Here is a 20,054-nt window from a genome sequence, read left to right on the forward strand (position 1 = left end):
CATGAATCAATATATGATTCAGATTCACAGAGTCAGTGAGTGTTATCCTGTATTCATTTTGTACCAACTTTAAAGATGATATTTATTGAAGTCAAACATTTATACTAAGATGATATATATAAGTCAAACATTTATACTAAGGTTCACAACAACCCAAGATTAGATAATTGTAAGAAATATTTTAAATATAACAGTGTAGCAAATAAGTTATTTTTTTAAGTGTTTTTACTCCTCCCTTATATAAATTAATTCTATCCTCCCTTAACAGAAACCCGGGAATATTTAACCGACACCTTCGAAAAAGAGAAAAAAAATTGGCAGGACTGAAGTAATTAATCTCCAACACTTTGAAGCATCCATTGAAAGTTGAAACTTTTACTAAGTTTTCTAGATTCATAAAGTCATAGCATTAACCTGAAGGATGGTATCAGTTCCATATTCTTTTCTCCACCTTAACATGTCTTCCCACATTTGAATAGTCTTCTCAATGTCAAAGTCCTTTGCTTTCAGAAACCTACCACAGCCATAGTTAGCAATTTTTACATTCAGCTTGATCCACTGTTCCATAGTTAGCAGTTGTAGTTTATTACAAGATTTGATTGAGTATACCCAATTGGATCAAAACATGATAATCAAGGAGCACCTAAATACATGTGAATATATGTATAATAATAAATAAATGATGAACTAAGTTAAAGTTATAAACCAATTAAGCTTAAATTCAAGTATATATATTCTTATGGAACCCGCAGAAACAACCAATTCAAATGCCATCATGGTTGGGAGATTGTATTCGAAGTTATAGTTATCATACTAGCTAATATCAAAGAAGACTAGATAAGAAAAAAATGTAATCCTTAACACAGACATAGTTACTGTCGATGTGTTTGTATGCTTAAATGGTCTTATTCATTAATTAGGAATTATATCTAATAGCAAACTACCATGAAGTTTCCAGCTAGAAATATATGCTTAAATGGTCAATCTTACCGCATTAGCATATGTCTATATGTAAATCTCGAAGCCCTTGGAGATATTAACTCTGTGCCCTTTAACTCTACCCAAGTTGCCAGCTTCAACGACTCCGCTCAATATGTCCGATCTGCATTTGCCTACATTAATATGCGAAACTATAAGGCCTACGCCTTAATCTTTGTTTGTGGAATAAAACTTCAAAATCATGAAAACTACTAAATTCATATATGAGGTTTAAAAGTTACAACCAGAGAATTTAAACCCCCTAAATACTAAATAGATATAGAATATATGACACTTAAGCATTGATGTATGGTCCTAAACTCAATATCAACCAAGATTAGTTTATTATATGTGTTAGATATTTTTGTCATATCCGTTTATAAATAATGAAGAACCGCTTTTTGCCCCATTGTAAAATGGATGCAGAGCAGTCAAGGACTCGCAAAATAGGAATCACTGTCATACATCGACAAGAAAATAACAAAGGTACGATATTAAATGGCTATGAATTTCACTATCCAAAAACTGAATAGTTTACAAGTTCACTTAACTACAAAATTTAAGCCATTCTTAGCAATATACATCAGAATTAGGGAAAGATATTTAATAATATATATTAAATTTTGTCAAAGCCGTTCTAATAATGAAATGATCTTCCAATGCATGACATAGGTGGAAGGGCTTCAACAAGGGATGCTAGAGTTGCCAGTTGTAAGGAGCAGGCAAGCAAGGGTATGTTGAGAGATATTCAAAGGATCAATTTATTATTAAAACTGCAAATTATATTTATGCATGTAATTAATGGATTTTTCCGTTCATGTTAATATTGAAATTTTAGAGTATTTGCACATGGGAGATGCAATGTATATATGCGAACACTGCTTTGCCCTTTTTTGGTACGATGAAAGGATAAACAAAAGTTATAACACAGACCAACCAAAATTTACGATGTGTTGTAAAGGAGGTCAAGTCCAACTGCCACACCTACCAGAAGCACCAAAAGTTTTGTATGAGTTGTTGTTCAATAATAACCCCAAGAGCAAGCATTTTCGTGATAACATCAGGTCATATAATAGCATGTTTCAATTCACTTCAATGGGTGCCAAAATAGACCGCGGTATAAATACTTCTAGAGGTCCACCTACATTCATTCTTTGTGGCGAAAACTACCATCTAATAGGTAGCCTAATTCCACCAGAAGGGAATAATGCGAAATTTGCCCAATTATACATAGTTGATTCACAAAATGAGGTGCACAACCGGATGTCAGCTATCAGGCAAGTATCTATAACCTTTTTATTTTACTTAAAATATTTTCAAGGGTTTAGATCAAACTAATTAACCTTATATAATTGAGCGTTGTTTAAAAAACTTGACATTATTTAAAACATGCAGGGGTGAAGATAACAAAAACATAGATGAAGACATTGTAAGAGATCTTAAGAAGATGCTGGATGAAAAGAATGTGTTGGTGAAGGCATTCCGCATGGTTAGGGATTCAATGGGCAAAGAATCAAATTCAACAATTAAACTTAGACTATTGGGAAAAAGGGGAAAGGATGGTAGAAGATATAACTTACCATCAACAGATGAGGTTGCTGCATTGATTGTCGGTGATTTTGACATTGACAAGACAGACAGAGACATTGTTGTGGAGACACAGAGCGGAAGATTACAAAGGATTAATCAACTCAATCCAGCATATCTGGGATTACAATATCCCCTGCTATTTCCTTATGGCGAGGATGGATACAAGGAAGATATACCGCTAAACAAAAGACACCATAACCGTGGTAAAGGACGACAGGAGGTGTCGATGAGAGAATTTTTTGCTTTTCGTATACAAGAAAGACTAGCCGACGGATCTCCACTGTTATACTCAAGAAGACTCTTTCAACAGTTTTTGGTTGATGGGTACTCCATGATTGAGTCATCAAGGCTAAACTACATACGCAGTGACCAAGAGAAATTAAGGTGTGAGATGTACAAGGGAGTAAAGGAAGCAGTACTGAATGGAGAAACAACGCCGTCATCATGTGGCAAGCGTATAATATTGCCTTCGTCATTCACAGGTGGACCAAGATACATGATACAAAACTATCAGGATGCAATGGCAATATGTAAGGTTGTTGGTTATCCAGACCTCTTCATAACCTTCACGTGCAATCCGAAGTGGCCTGAGGTTGAAGACTTTTTGAACAATAGAGAGCTGAATCCACAAGATCGACCCGACATTATTTGTAGGGTTTTCAAGGCAAAATTAGATACACTAATTAAAGATGTACGAGCAAACAAAGTTTTTGGTAGAGTTGCTGCAGGTATGTCCAATCAAAACCAATTATGTCATGGTTCAAGTTTCCAATAGCAATAGCTGTAATGTTTTATGTATGATAGTCTATTTGTCATGGATTTGAATTTTTCATTATGAATCTTGCAGTGGTATACACAATCGAATTCCAGAAACGTGGGTTACCACATGCACACATTCTACTATTCTTACACAAGGATGACAAATTTCCCACTGCCGAAGATATTGATAAGATTATATCAGCTGAGATACCCGATAAAAAGATAGACCCGGAATACTTTGATGCAGTCGAAAAGCACATGATGCACGGTCCATGTGGAGTGGCAAGGAAAGATTCACCATGTATGGAAAATTCTAAATGCATTCGACACTTCCCTAAGAAGTTTGTTGAGAATACTACTATCGACGATGATGGGTACCCGGTATACCGACGAAGAGAAGATGGAAAGACTATCAACAAATCAGGAGTCGATCTTGACAATCGTTATGTTGTACCACACAATAGGTTTCTACTCATGAGATATGGTGCCCATATTAATGTTGAGTGGTGTAACCAGTCAAGATCTATTAAGTATTTGTTCAAATATGTGAACAAAGGTCATGACCGTGTAACGGCTTCATTTTATAAAAGTGCTGCAGACAAAGAGAACATGGATGACTATGATGAAGTCAGTATGTACTATGATTGCAGGTATATTTCTCCGTGTGAAGCTGCTTGGAGGATCTTTGGTTACAACATACACTACAGGGATCCCTCGGTTGTTCGTCTAGGATTTCACTTACCCGATGAACAAAACTTGATCTTTAAAGATAATGAAAAGCTCGATGATGTGATCCGAGAAGCATCTGTTAAGGAGTCTATGTTTCTCGGTTGGTTTCAAGCCAACAAGATCTACTCAGAAGCAAGGTCGCTCACTTTTGCAGAATTTCCTACACATTTTGTGTGGAAGGCAAAGGAAAGGGTGTGGTTGCCTCGGAAGAGCCATGCTGTAATTGGAAGAATCTTCTTTGTGCCTCCTGGATCTGGTGAGAGATATTACCTAAGGCTACTACTCAATTGCGTTAGGGGACCAACTTGCTATGAAGACATTCGAACTATAGACGGTGTTGTATACTCATCATTCAAAGATGCATGTTATGCACGTGGTCTTTTAGATGATGATAAGGAATATGTTGAAGCAATAGTGGAAGCAAGTTATTGGGGCTCAGGTACATACTTGAGGAATCTTTTTGCTACATTGTTATTTTCCAATTCAATGGACAGACCCGAACATGTATGGGAAGAAACATGGACTTTATTATGTGATGACATACTTCATAGACAGAGGAGACTACTCGATAATCAAGGTATATATAAACTTTGTGGCATTATAAGAATAGTGTGATTAATTATGACATAAGAATTAACAGCTACATATTTATTGGTAGAAATTTTAAAATACAAGTGTATATCAATTTATGTACAACTAGCTATGGCTTGCTTAAACATATAACTTCATAATTAATAATAAATAGTATGAATAAAGAGGATATGAAAATAAAATTTAATAGACATGGTATTAGATTTATTAGTGATTTGGACTCATTTTATTAGATTCACTTTATTAAAGAAAATAAAATTTCAAAAAATTTGACCAATTGTTTGAAGCAAGGTTTTGCAAGTGTTTACGATTTGAGTTAACAATTTTTTCTTAATCATATACATGATTTGACATATATGTTGCTATTATGTACACAAAGTTAATCCTCACAGAGGCCGAGATCAAAGATTTGACCCTAATGGAGATTGAGAATATACTTAACAAATACAACAAAAGTCTGAAAGATTTTCCACCAATGCCAATGCCAGATACAAACCAATGTAACAATTTATTGTATCCCAATGGCATGAATAGGTTAATTTGCGATGAACTCAGATATGATCGGCAAAAACTAGCTGCAGAGCATGTAACCTACTTAGGACTATTAACTGATGAACAAAAAGAAGTATATAACAAAGTCATCACTGCAGTTCAAACCGGCAAAGGTGGAGTATTTTTCCTTTATGGGTACGGTGGGACAGGAAAAACATTTGTTTGGAAGACACTAGCTTCTGCATTGAGGTCTAGATCACATATTGTTCTAACAGTTGCATCTAGCGGGATAGCATCACTTTTGTTGCCTGGAGGCAGGACAGCTCACTCACGTTTCGCAATACCGCTTAACATAGATGAATTCTCAACATGCAATATTAAGCAAGGGAGTGCACTAGCTGAGCTTTTGATTAAGACAAAGTTGATAATTTGGGATGAGGCACCTATGGTAAATAGATTCTGTATTGAAGCTCTTGATAGGACCATGCGTGACATATTAAGGTTCAATAACAAAGATAGCTTGGAGCAGCCATTTGGAGGCAAGACAATTGTTTTTGGGGGAGATTTTCGCCAAATACTTCCAGTCATCCCGAAAGGGTCTAGGCAAGAAATAGTCAATGCCACTATCAACTCATCATACTTGTGGGATGACTGCAAGCTTTTGACACTTTCAAAGAACATGCGCTTAAAATCAAGTGATTTAAATTCAAGGTCATCTGAGTTGAAAGAATTTGCTGATTGGATACTCAGTATTGGTGATGGCAGCCAAGGGTCACGATCGAATACAGGTGAAAAGGTTGTCATTCCCGATGACATATTGGTTTCCGATTGGGTAGACCCAATTGAAGCAATATGTAGAGTAACTTATCCTGAAAGCCTTTCAGGAAGAAATATTGACCAACAGATTGAAGATCGAGCTATCCTTGCACCAACACTACAGTTAGTTGATGAGATCAACAACTACATGATGAGTTTAAATCCGGCTGAAGCGCAAACATATTTGAGCTCTGATAAGGCATGTCCCACAGAGCCTAATAACGATTTATTGGCTTCAATACACACTCCTGAACTCCTAAACACAATCAAGTGCTCAGGTGTCCCTAACCATGAGTTAACACTAAAAGTTGGAACACCAATTATGCTGTTAAGAAACATTGACCACTCCGCAGGATTGTGCAATGGAACACAATTGGTTGTTACTAAACTTGGAAAACACATAATTGAAGCACGAACGTGTGCGGGCAAGAATAAGGGGCAGAAAGTGTTTATACCAAGGATGACACTAAGTCCTTCTGACCATCGAATACCATTCAAATTCCAACGGAGACAATTTCCTATTATGGTTTCATACGCGATGACTATAAACAAGAGCCAAGGTCAGTCATTATCAAAGGTTGGGTTAATATTGAAGAAACCCGTATTCACACATGGCCAGCTCTATGTTGCTATCTCCAGGGTGACAAATAAGGAAGGACTCAAGATTTTGTTGTGTCATGATGATGATCAAAAGAAAGAAACAGAGAATGTCGTTTTCAAAGAAGTATTCAGAAACATATGTTGAACATTACAAGTATTCCAGGAAAAGATCCAGCAGTCATTGGTTACACAAACGAGGTACTTGCGCCTACCAACTAAGTTGTTGTTTCATGTTACAATTTTCTTAAAAAGCCATTTTAGGTGTAGAGAACTAAACCAGTATACAATCAGTGCCTTTGGCAGGATTTAACCAAAGTAAAACTATTCTGAAAAATATGTTTTGCATTATAGGAACTATATTACCTTTATTGTCCAGCTAGAAGGTTTATTGGGGTGATATGCAATCTGATGTCCTCATTATAGCCCCACCCTAAAGTCAAACAAATGAGTAGTGTTAGAAATAATGCCCATCGAGACCCTGTATAACTCTCAGTTAGCTACCGACACAATTTCAGTATAACAAACTAATGACAGTTGGATCTGTGCAATCTAATTTATATACCTCTATAGAACAAATTTAATTTCATTGTACCATCCCTTTGATTAGGAAAATAATTAGACTTGATGTCCAAATACATACCACGGAAATCCTTGAATATTTAGGAAATAGCTTCCAATTAAATAGCTTGATCCACCTTCCCATAGTTATCATTTGTAGTGTATTATAAGATTTGTGGCAGTGTACCCAATTGGATCAAAATATCATAATTAGGGAGCACCCAAAATACATGTTATATTCAGTAAAATAGAAGACATGATTATTCAACAAATACTAAGCTAAAGTTATAAATCAGTCGTGCTTAAATTTAAAAAAAAAAAACTTATGGAACCCACACAAACATTCAATTCAAATGCCAACATAGTTGAAAGATTTTGTTCAAAGTGATAGTTTTCATACTAGATAATATCAAATAAGACTAGATAAGAGCAAAATATTATTCTACTACATTAATCAGCAGCCATGGGTTGCAACACTACTAAATGCAAAGGAATTCCATAATAGATAAGCTGCACATACTGTGAAAATTCATGAACAATTAGGAAATAGCTTCCAACCAAGCACAGAATCCATGCTAATGCTAAAATATACAAATCATACAAAGAGTATATGAATCTGTATAACAGTAAAAACTTACAGTAACCTATTTTACTTCATCAACCGAAAAAATTGTTCTATAGCACAAGTTTTCTGTCATAAAAGTAGGTGGGATCTGTGAATGGGTGAGTATCTTGAATAAAATTAGTACCCACTTTTATGTACTCATTTAAGAATCCGTCTATCATCTACTCTAGAGAGGTCAATCCCTTCAATTCATGAATCAATATATGATTCAGATTCACAGATTCAGTGAGTGTTATCCTGTATTCATTTTGTACCAACTATAAAGATGATATTTATTGAAGTCAAACATTTATACTAAGATGATATATATAAGTCAAACATTTATACTAAGGTTCACAACAACCCAAGATTAGATAATTGTAAGAAATATTTTAAATATAACAGTGTAGCAAATAAGTTATTTTTTTAAGTGTTTTTACTCTTCCCTTATATAAATTAATTCTATCCTCCCTTAACAGAAACCCGGGAATATTTAACCGACACCTTCGAAAAAGAGAAAAAAAAATTGGCAGGACTGAAGTAATTAATCTCCAACACTTTGAAGCATCCATTGAAAGTTGAAACTTTTACTAAGTTTTTTAGATTCATAAAGTCATAGCATTAACCTGAAGGATGGTATCAGTTCCATATTCTTTTCTCCACCTTAACATGTCTTCCCACATTTGAATAGTCTTCTCAATGTCAAAGTCCTTTGCTTTCAGAAACCTACCACAGCCATAGTTAGTAATTTTTACATTCAGCTTGATCCACTGTTCCATAGTTAGCAGTTGTAGTTTATTACAAGATTTGATTGAGTATACCCAATTGGATAAAAACATGATAATCAAGGAGCACCTAAATACATGTCAATATATGAATAATAACAGACAAATGATGAACTAAGTTAAAGTTATAAACCAATTAAGCTTGAATTCAAGTATATATATTCTTATGGAACCCGCAGAAACAACCAATTCAAATGCCATCATGGTTGGGAGATTGTATTCGAAGTTATAGTTATCATACTAGCTAATATCAAAGAAGACTAGATAAGAAAAAAATGTAATCCTTAACACAGACATAGTTACTTTCGATGTGTCTGTATGCTTAAATGGTCTTATTCATTAATTAGGAATTATATCTAATAGCAAACTACCATGAAGTTTCCAGCTAGAAATATATGATTTAACTACTAGCAAAATTACATGTACTATATGTATCAGATGGCCGTGGTATACTTACATACATCTCGAACCAAATCTTTTTGAATCGGATTCTACCCATTTCGGCGACCTTTGCCCCAAAGAGCGGATGGAGCGAGCTTCTCTTGGAAATTAAAGTCCCTACCCATTCGGCTACCTTCCACCAACCTTCTCAAAGCGCGGTCATCCCACATGGAAACGCTAACGCAGGAGATTGCAATTCTTGATGCATAAAAAAGTAACAAAGCTTCTGATTTTCTTAAACACTGTCACCGCACCAAGAAATGTCAGCTATCAACGCCAAATACAATCCCATTATGTATTTCATATAAGAAATTATTTAAATGTATTCAGTTGTAGTAGATTTAAAATCAGCAGTTAAACAATCGAAAATTATATTTCTAATATTTAATATGTTTATACTTGAAGACATAGTACCTGATCCCGATCTAGACGTTTCACGAAGACTGGAGCAGTAATGGATTCGACGGAAGGATTCAATCATATTCCAACAGCCATAGAAATCGTCATCTATAGATTAACTAGATCCTAAAAAATTTGTGCCCCCAATATTAACTGTGTGAAGCAACAGTGAGTTAAGCTACAACACCAGACAAATTGAACCTGGCAGCCAGAAGCAAGTGGTGCCAGTACCCTTTTTCCCTTGCTTTTGGTTTTCTGATGCCCATGGTTTTTTTTTTTAAGATTATTAGATTGATATGTTTTGTGAAATATTTGGAGAAGAAGACTGTTGTAGTTGGTGGGGGCGGGCGGGTTGCAATAAATTCAAATTTAATGAATAGATAAGAATTCAAATGTCTCACTCTATGTGAAGTGGGCAACTATTTAATGAGATCACATAATTATAATTATAGGATAGATAACGGGTATATTATTTTTAATATAAATCATCTTTAACGCCTTTCCATTTCTTTCTAAATGGTAATGTAATATATAATACTTATATTATATAAATCCACCGAGCATAATCAAGTTTAAAAAATTTTTACATTTTAGTCATACAGATCAAAATTAATGTAGTGGAACTTTTTTATATAAATAGACACTATTGTATATATACTTTTTTATGTAGACATTTGTTTTAACAAGGTACAAATTGTAAAAGTATTTCTAATGCGCTTATTAAATAGTACAAATTTAACCTGTTTTAAAATAAAACACAATCTGTTAAAGTACATGATAGTATCAATTTTTTGAAAAATAAATATATGCTTAAAAATATTTATTTATGACTCAAAATGATAACATCTGTTATTCAAATTATACTTAAAAATTATAAAACATTATTCGTATACGCGTTTAGTTAATTATTAATTTAATTTGTTAAAGTATACTCTAAAAATTACCATTTAAGAAAATTTATCATTCAAACATATAAGTTGCATTTTTTATTTTTTCTATTGTTTATTTATCCATAACTATTTGTAATTGAACCTAATATATTTTTTAAGATTAATATAACATATTCATGTTTACACAATGAAAAAACCCTATATATCTAACAATAATTTTATTTATAAAACATAAATTTATATTCTATAAATGAGATGCGACATAGAGAATTATAAATAATTATTTCACGTTATAATTACAATTTTTTAATTGAATATTGCTAAATATTTGATAAGTATTTAGATAACTACGTTTCATAAAAATCTGTCTCACAATTTAATTTAACATAAAAAATATATATAATTTTGGGAATATATTTTACTCATGTACGATTATACTTTATTTATTTTACATATTTAACTAGACATGATAACCTTTATTCTTTTATATATATCTCATTAAAATTATTATGGTGTCTAATTCTCTTCAAAAATTAAAAAAACGTTAATGAAAACATTAGACAGCAGGAACATATTATTGTGAATGGTTTTTTAATCTAAGCAATATTTAATAAAATGCCTTTTATGTATATATTTTTTTTTAAACAAGGCACGAATCGTAAAAGTGATTCTAACGTCGTATTAAAGAATGCTAATAAAAATTGTTTTAAAGGTTACCTTTTAAATATTTTTATTAACCGAATTATATATCAATATATCAAAAAAGTTTAATCACTTAATTTTTTTTTGATATTATGATCGTGCAATTTGTTTCCATTAAAATATATGAATCTCTTTTTTAGATAAACTTTAGATAAATACCATTAAAAGTATTAAACACACCAACCGCGAGTAATTTAGACTATACAATAGGATCTATTAATATAAAAAAAAGTTTCACTACATTAATTTTGTCTGTTTGACTAAAATGTAAAAAAAAAATTCAGTTTTTAATTATTTACTCTGTACAAACAAAAATAAAACAATCTTATATATTGTATAAATAATTCTGATATACTATAAATAAATACCTTTTAATTTCAGTTTTTACATAAACTTTAGATAAATACCTATAAAGCTATTTATTATAGTCTATATAAGCGATAATAAAACAGTCTTATAAATTGTACAAATAATTATTATATTAAAAACTTTAAATCTTACGAAAGTATAATTCTTAGTATCAACATATAAGTAAAACTAAATTTTTGTAATAGATTAATATTTAGTCCGGGCGTAGCCCGGGTATTCCACTAGTATATAATATACTAGGTTTCAAAGGAACATGTATATGGCTAACAACTTATCCATGCTTTTAATTATTTCAAGTGTTATTTTAATTAATTTCATCTAACTTCGAGGTTGATGTTGTGAGTTATAAGTTGTTCATCATACATGTGCTGCCCTTATATATTAAGTTGTGTATATTATTAAATATGGTATCTATTCGGATCAATTAATTAATATTACATAATTATAGCATAATTTTTATAGGAGAAAGTAAACCTTAATATATTGAATTTATCTAAATAATAATTTAACAAGGCTAGATATGCATTAAAATCATCTATCAAAATTAATTATTAGTATAAAATATATAATGAAATATAAATTATTCTAGCAGTTATATGAAATCGATGTGATTTGAACTTCAACGTGAGGTCCAAACTCCTTTTTAGTGAGGTGCTTTAACGTCTCCTATGGCAAAGTGATGCCATCTGAATTCTCCAGAGAGGTTGGGGTGGTACCTATAAGGTACTCTGATGCTTAAGTTAACAAGAACTTTTTAGGTAGGTTTATGCATAGACTAGAGTTGAGTCACTACAGCAAATAAAGGTTTTCGCAACGGCCTAAAACTGTTGCCATAAATCGAAAAACTGTTCTTAAAAATTTAGGCAACGCTTTGGCAATGATTTTTCACCTGTTTTATATGCAGCTGTTACCAATGCTAATAGGCAACAGCTTCTTACCTAAGGCAACGGCAACAAAAAAATAGTTGCCCTTGTTCTCTAATAGATAACGGTTTTCACAACAATTTTTAAAGAACGATTTTTATCGTTGTCTATCATTATGCAACGGTTTAAAACCATAATAGGATAGACAATGGTCTTATGCCGTTGTTACTAATTTGGACAATATTTTAAAAACCGTTGTCTCTTGTTGATGACTTTTAAGAACGGTTTATGACCCATTGTCTTTTGTGATTTTTTTCATAATGGTTTAATACCATTGCCATTTTGTATCTGCCTTTGACAACAGTTTTAACACCATTGCTTTTTTCAATTTTTGACAATAGTTTTTTTGTAGTTATTCCAATGGTTTTCTCATGCTACATTGAAATTAGTATTCCATCTATTTTTTTTAATTTAGTGTCAATAAATAGTTAAAAATCAAAGTGGTCCATAAACTTGCAATCGAATCTCAAACTCGTCCCTCAACTTAAAGTTGCCCCAAAATTGTCCCTGAACTTAACAATGTTCGTCCCTAAAATATTTTTCAGTGACGGATTGATGATGTGGTTGGACGGAGGTCACACTGGACTTGTATTTTCTAGCTCAATCTCGTCCCTCATCAATCTGAACCTTTTTATTCTCTTCGGTGTTGCTCCTACCACCGTTATCATCACCATCACCACCACCACCACCTCCATGTCATCCAAAGATACCAGCTTTTCATTCTCAGTAGTCTCGCTCTCGAACCTCGAAACCTTCTCACTCAATTCAATGAACTTCCTCTTCCTAAACCCGACTGACACCTTATTCAATTCAATGAACTTCCTCTTAGAGACGACCATTGTTAAGTTTAGGGATAATTTTGCAGAAATTTTAAGTTGAGGGACGAGCTTGAGGCTCAATTGCAAGTTTAAGGACCACTTTAAGATCTAACTCCAATAAATAACCTTAACTATTTGAATCAAATTTGTAAAGAAAACTAATAGAACATTTACCATCAAATTTGATTAATAATGTATTATATAAGATCCACACACATACATTATATTATCCTTGCAAAATATCATAATACTAGTCTAAGTCATAACAAGCTCTAACTATATCATCTTTGCAAAATATTCAATAACAAAAGAGAGTTGAAGTAATTAAATAGCAAGTAAGTTTATCATCATGTCCACAACTTTATGACTTTTACTCCCTTTTTATTTAGGGGTTGTTGAGATCTCATATTTAAATATATGAGCATGTTTATAGGAGTGGTTAGACTCTGGGTACCAGGTCAGACTTAGAAGGTTGGTGTTCTGGTAGAGTGTGTTTTGAATATTGGTAGTGTAGCTAGCCCAGATTGATAAGGTGTATCTATGTTATTAGAGTCGTTTGTGTTTGGGTTGGTTTTTGATTGAACAAAATCTCAAAAGGACTATTATTACCCAATCCAACAGTAGCTAATCGATTGATGATATAAACAACACTTGAGATAGCATCTGCCTAAAAGGTCATTGATAAGGAAGCAATAGCCAACAAAGAAAGAGCCATATCAGTTAAGTGATGATGTTTGCGCTCCACACTACCTTGTTGATGATAAGTGTGTGGGCAAGCCTTCTGATGAACAATACCCTCTACTACAAGAAAAGATGTAAAAGCTTTAGAGAGGAATTCTCTTCCCATATCAGTTTGCAGTGATTTTAATTTTTTTTTCAGTTTTTTCCATTAAAGTTTTATAGTTTTGGAGGACAAGAAGTACTTGAGACTTATTGATCAGCATAAAAATACATGTGAATTTCAAATAAGAATTTATAAAGCACACATAATATCTATATCCATCTCTAGAATTAATTAAAACTGGACCCTAAATATCTCCAAATACCAATTCAAGAGGTTCATTGTAAGTAGAATCAATGCTAGAAAAGTGCAATCTATGCATTTTTGACATAGAACATATTTTTAACACTCTCACTATCAGAATGTCATACTTTCAGCTGTACCACTCTGATACTGAGAATATTACGACGATTTCCATATATTTAATAATAAGATATGAACCTTTTAACTCAAAATCATATCGCTCTTTTCTTTGAAAAACTGGTAATACTTTTTGTTTCAATCAAACATACATAAAAAACTCAATTCATATCACAATCCTCATATACATATACATATACATATACATATACATATACATATATGTACAAAACTTCTTTTACAAGTAAGTTGCAGATATACATACATACATATCATTATAGCTTTTATCCCTCTTACAAATATAATGATAAAGGCAAGTAAAAACTATAACTGTATATAGGAGTAGGCATGGTTTGGATTTTCAAAAAATCCAAACTGAATCCACTTTAAAACCAATTTTCGGGTTCATGAAACCAAACTAGAACCAGATAAAAAAGAGAAACTGGTTCTAAACCGAATTGAAAAAATAAAAATTCGGTTTCAAACCAATTTCAATATTTAAATCCTATTTTATGTATAAACCAATTTTAAATCCAGTTTTTTAATATCCAAATCTAAAATTCGATTTTTCTCTTAAAATCCAGTTTTAAAACCAGTTTTTAAAAATCCAATTTCCAAACTAGATTTTTTTAACAAAAGATATAGTTTTACAAAATTAAGTATTTTTTATGTAATTTCTAGTCCAAATCAACAAACTGTGCTATCAAACTTGTAAAACCAGGTTAATTAATGACTAATTAGTCCATAAATGAGAATTTATTTTAGAAAGCCAAAAAAGGTAAATTTTATGGCTTAATATGATAGAGGAGATTGTGACGAGAATTTCGACACCAATTTTATAGAAATCGGACTAAGATTGGATCGAACGGGATAAATCGGGCCAACCGGACCCAGATTGGGCCCTTGGCCCAACCTAACTAAATCTAAAGAACCCTAAAATAGCACTCTCTCTCCTCTCTACACACTCATACACGCTGAAAAAGGAAATGGGAAGGGGAAGAACATTCTCTTAAGTTTTAACCCTTGGTTGATCTTCAAACCACCATTACTTTTGATCTAGAGCTCCGATTGCCGCACCATTTGCGGCCACGCGTTCACTGCGACAAGCTTTACAAAACCCACTACTTTATTTTTGAGGTAAGCCACGAATTCATTTCAGTTCTTCATCCCTTAATTTTGAATTTCATGGAGAAAAGTTTTGAGATTTTGGGCTCTTTGATGTTATAGGACCCAACTCTCTTGAAGAAGAAGATTAATCTTGTTTTCTTGAACCTTGGGTGTGGTAAGATTCTCAACCCTAGTGGAAATTATTGTTCTATGATGTTTGGGTATTGAGTTGTTGTGTTGGATGTGATCATTGTTGCTTAGGTTGTGTGTTTGTGAATATTGAAGCTTGATTGAGATTTTTGGAAATCTTGGAAAGGGGCTTCGGTGTGCCAAAAATCTATTCTTGGAGGTGTTGAGACCTTGAGAGCTTGTGAAAAAGTGATTTGAAAGTGCTCTGGTTGAGTGGTGGAAATCGGCTAAGGTATTGTCTCGGTTTTGGTATGTTTTGGGTTGATTTCAAAAAGAGTTGAAATTGGTATGTTTTGGTTGATTTTGAAAAGAGTTGAAATTGGTTTCTTTTGAAAATGGTACTTTGTGATTTTGTATGAAAATATGATTTTTGGACATACTTTGACGGAGCGTAACTTGGGCTCCGGATCCCTGTTTTGTGCCAAACTTGTTTAGAAATGAAATTGGATCCAGGATGTTCATGTTGTTTGAAGAACGGGTGAAAAATGATTTGAAACGAAAAAGTTATGTCCGTCGGAAGATTGGGGTTTAAAATTGTAAATTCTGCAGCTTTTAACTTAGTAAAATTTTTGGTAGAATGCACCCCCACGTGTAGGCGTGGCTGACGCGTACGCGTCATTTTCGCTATCCACGCGTGCACGTGACCGACACATACGCGTTGATGCACTGCACCCGATTGCCCAGCCTAATTCCCGAGAGTTGTGCGAGAATCGTGCCAGTTCTGTGTGTGGGGCACAAACCGCACCCACGCGTATGCGTGGCTGACGCGTAGGCGTCACTTGGCTGTTTTCCCATCCACGCGTGGGTGTGGGCGACGCATACGCATCGATGAACTTTCTGGCATTCCATGCGTGCATGTGGGCGATGCGCACATGTGACCCTGTTTTCTCTCCAAAGTTGATTTTTGAGTTTTCAAAGCCAAATTTTATACTTCTAAGCCTCTGATCTCACCCCTATGCCTTAAATCATTATGATATGCCTAGCAATAAGAAAGGAGCTAGGGGATGTGGTACTTGTGAATGAAGAATTGGGAGAATTAATGATCAATGATTATCAAATATGATTATATGAGATACGGAGGATGACGGTAAAAGTTCATTTTTGTTCCATGAGCCGAAGGGCTGTATTTGTTAATAAATTGGCTGGTTCTGGATTGAACTATGAGCCGGATGGTTGAGTTATTGCTGAATTATGGCAGAGCCATTATTGATTTATGGCTGAGTATAATTGCATATATGCGTCTTGAATGAAATGTGAATGTTGCACTTCCACTATTTGAGAGATGAGTTTCCCTGGGTTAAAGTAGTAGCTAGCCACCATGTGCTCCAGGTTGAGACTCGATACTCTGCTGACCCTATGTCGTAAGTGATGAGCGGATATTTTATACGCTTTTTGGGGATAATTTCATATAGATTTTAGTATGTTTTAGTTAGTTTTTAGTATATTTTTATTAGTTTTTAGGCAAAATTCATATTTCTAGACTTTACTATGAGTTTGTGTTTTTCTATGATTTCAGGTATTTTCTGGCTGAAATTAAGGGAGCTGAGCAAAAATCTGATTCAGGTTGAAAAAGGACTGCTGATGCTATCTTAGTTTACTCATTTTCTGTAAACCTAGGTTACTGGTTTTGTATTTAAACAACTTTCAGAGACTTATTTTGTATCTCATGACATTTTAGATCTAAACTTTGTACTCTTTGACGGCATGAGTCTCTAAACTCCATTGTTGGGGGTGAGGAGCTCTGCAGCGTCTCGGTGAATTAATGCAATTATTTCTGTTTTCTATTCAAACACGCTTGTTTCTATCTAAGATATTCATTTGCACTTCAATATGAAGAAGGTGATGATCCGTGACACTCATCACCATTCTCAACCTATGAACGCGTGCCTGACAACCACCTCCATTCTACATTAGATTGAATGAGTATCTCTTGGATTCCTTAATCAGAGTCTTCGTGGTATAAGCTAGAATCCATTGGCAGCATCCTTGAGAATCCGGAAAGTCTAAACCTTGTATGTGGTATTCCGAGTAGGATTCAGGGATTGGATGACTATGACAAGCTTCAAACTCGCGAGTGTTTGGCGTGTGACAGACGCAAAAAGAATCAATGGATCCTATTCCAACATGAGTGAGAACCGACAGATGATTAGCCGTGCGGTGACAGCGCACCTGGACCATTTTCACTGAGAGGATGGATGGTAGCCATTGACAACGGTGATCCACCAACACACAGCTTGCCATAGAAGGAACTTTGCGTGCGTGAAGAAGATGACAGTAGGAAATCAGAGATTCAGAAGACAAAGTATCTCCAAAACTCCAACACATTCTCCATTACTGCGTAACAATTACTAATTTCATGCTCTTTTACTTCTTACATTGAAACTAAAGAACCCTATTGGTATCCTGACTAAGAATAATAAGATAACCATAGCTTGCTTCAAGCCAACAATCTCTGTGGGATCGACCCTTACTCACGTAAGGTATTACTTGGACGACCCAGTGCACTTGTTGGTTAGTTGTGCGGAATTACATAGTGTGAGTGTAATTTTCGTGCACCATAAGTGTGGCGGACACTGTGAAAGTTTTGGATGAGCTCGCCCCCGTGAATATACACCAGTGAGGGTGTTGGATATGAATTATCAGTATGAATTATATTGAGTATAACTCGAGTTGGGGATGCACGACAGAGGGACAATCCAATGGTTAGCTACCAAGACTTGTCTGGTTGGCTTTATATCTGACAGATGAGACGCATCAGCCATTAGGACAGGCTGATGCACCACTATTTCGTGGTACATCTTGTACTTAATTGAGTGAATTTTAATCCTCTCTTATTATCATTTGATGCCTTGATATGTGTGTTAAGTGATTTCAGGGTTTATAGGGTAGGAATGGCTTAGAGGATGGAAAGGAAGCATGTAAAAGTGAAGGAATACAAGAAATTGAAGGAATTGCAAAGCTATCAAGCCTGGCCTCTTCGTACTAAATCAGACATAACTTGAGCTACGGAGGTCTAAATGAGGCAGTTCCAGTTGCGTTGAAAAGCTAACATCCGGGGCTTCGAAATGATATGCAATTTTCCGTAGATGCCTTGCTGTTAGGTGATGTGTACGCATGGATATTGCGGAAGACAAGTGATGCATACGCGTGGGTGACGCGTATGCATGAAGGAGCCACGTGTTGTATGTATCAGAAATCGTTGGGGGCAATTTTTGGGCTGTTTTTGGCCCAATTTCAAGCCCAAAAACACTGATTAGAGGTTGCAGAGTGGGGAATCAATGATTCACTTCTCATTCACATAATTTTAGGTTTGAGATGTAGTTCGCTTGAGAGGGAGGCTCTCTCCTCTCTCTAGGTTTTAGGGTTTATCTTAGTTTTAGATTTATTTCGTCTCAGATCCAGGGTTCAATATTCCTTTAGTTTCATTTCTCTTCTACTTTTATTTATTCTAGTATTTTAGTTCATCTATTCCTCTTATTGATTCCTCTATTTTCCCAATATAGTTTATGAATTCTCTATGTTAGATTCAATTTTCTTATTAATGCAGTTAGAGATATTTTATGTTTATTGCTTCTTCCTTCAATTGTCCCCATTTATATTTGCAATTAGTTGTTTAGATTTAATGTTATCTTATTACTTTCTATGCTTTTATTTTATGCCTTCCAAGTGTTTGATGAAATGCTTGGGAAGATTTTGAATTAGCTTTTTATATTCTTAGCTTTGGTTGAGTAATTAGTGACTCTTGCTTTATCTAATGCTTTTGTTGATTGATAATTAGAAGTTGCTAGTTGATTTGAATTCCACTAAAGCTAGTCTTTCCTTCGGAGTTGACTAGGACTTGAGGAATCAAATTGATTTATCCACTTGACTTTCCTTCATAGGTAGAGGTTGACTAAGTGGGAGCAATAGACATTTGTCATCACAATTGATGAGGATAATGAGGATAGGACTTTTAGTTCTCATACCTGCCAAGAGCTTTATTAGCTATTAGTTTAATTCTTGCAATTTACATTTATTGCTTCTTATATTAAAATCCCAAAAAGATACAATCTCATAACCAATTATAAGTACACTTCCCTGTAATTCCTTGAGAGACGACCTGAGTTTGAATACTTTGGTTTACTTTATAGGGTTTGTTACTTGTGACAACCAAATGTTTGTATGAGAGTTCTTGTTGTTAGAAGCTATACTTTCAACGATAACTTATTGTGAAATCTTTACCACACAAAAAATGATCATCACAGGAACAATATGCATATAGTGATGGAGATTGCCTAATTGATGCAATCACAAGTTGTTCTATTCCTATTGATATTCATGTCTGATATAATTGTGTTTCCATATTACTCCTGCTGGTGATTAGGTCTAAAGTTTGGAAAGAATATTAGTTGACAAAATCTTATCGTTGCCATTTGTGGTTTAGTCTGTTTATAAGCTTTATTATCTGTTGGAATTCTAGGTTGCTTTGCTTTCCCAGGACATTACATGTTAGATATGTGGCACTGTTACAATACTGAACCTCCGGTTGTACCCATGCGAATTTGTGGTTTTCAGATGCAGAACGTGAGGGCTT

General features: G+C 34.1%; 1 protein-coding gene across 1 annotated transcript; it reads left to right on the forward strand.

The window, feature by feature from the left end:
• Positions 1-945: 945 nt before the first annotated feature.
• Positions 946-6,700, forward strand: LOC140184838 (uncharacterized). Its single transcript, XM_072238024.1, has 8 exons — positions 946-1,155; positions 1,371-1,464; positions 1,651-1,710; positions 1,817-2,255; positions 2,374-3,296; positions 3,416-4,495; positions 4,551-4,633; positions 5,027-6,700. The coding sequence occupies exons 1-8, from the start codon at positions 946-948 to the stop codon at positions 6,698-6,700; spliced, it is 4,563 nt and encodes a 1,520-aa protein (XP_072094125.1).
• The last annotated feature ends 13,354 nt before the right edge of the window (positions 6,701-20,054 follow it).

Source organism: Arachis hypogaea, chromosome 5, assembly GCF_003086295.3.
Source record: "Arachis hypogaea cultivar Tifrunner chromosome 5, arahy.Tifrunner.gnm2.J5K5, whole genome shotgun sequence".
Lineage (NCBI taxonomy): Eukaryota > Viridiplantae > Streptophyta > Magnoliopsida > Fabales > Fabaceae > Arachis > Arachis hypogaea.

What these genes read in the sequence shown, in the direction of transcription:
- LOC140184838 (XM_072238024.1), top strand. Translation starts at nt 946, where the DNA reads ATGAAGTTTCCAGCTAGAAATATATGCTTAAATGGTCAATCTTACCGC. An exon ending in TAAGGAGCAGGCAAGCAAGG is followed by an intron (nt 1,711 to 1,816) that starts GTATGTTGAGAG and finishes TTGAAATTTTAG; the next exon opens with AGTATTTGCACATGGGAGAT. An exon ending in AACCGGATGTCAGCTATCAG is followed by an intron (nt 2,256 to 2,373) that starts GCAAGTATCTAT and finishes TAAAACATGCAG; the next exon opens with GGGTGAAGATAACAAAAACA.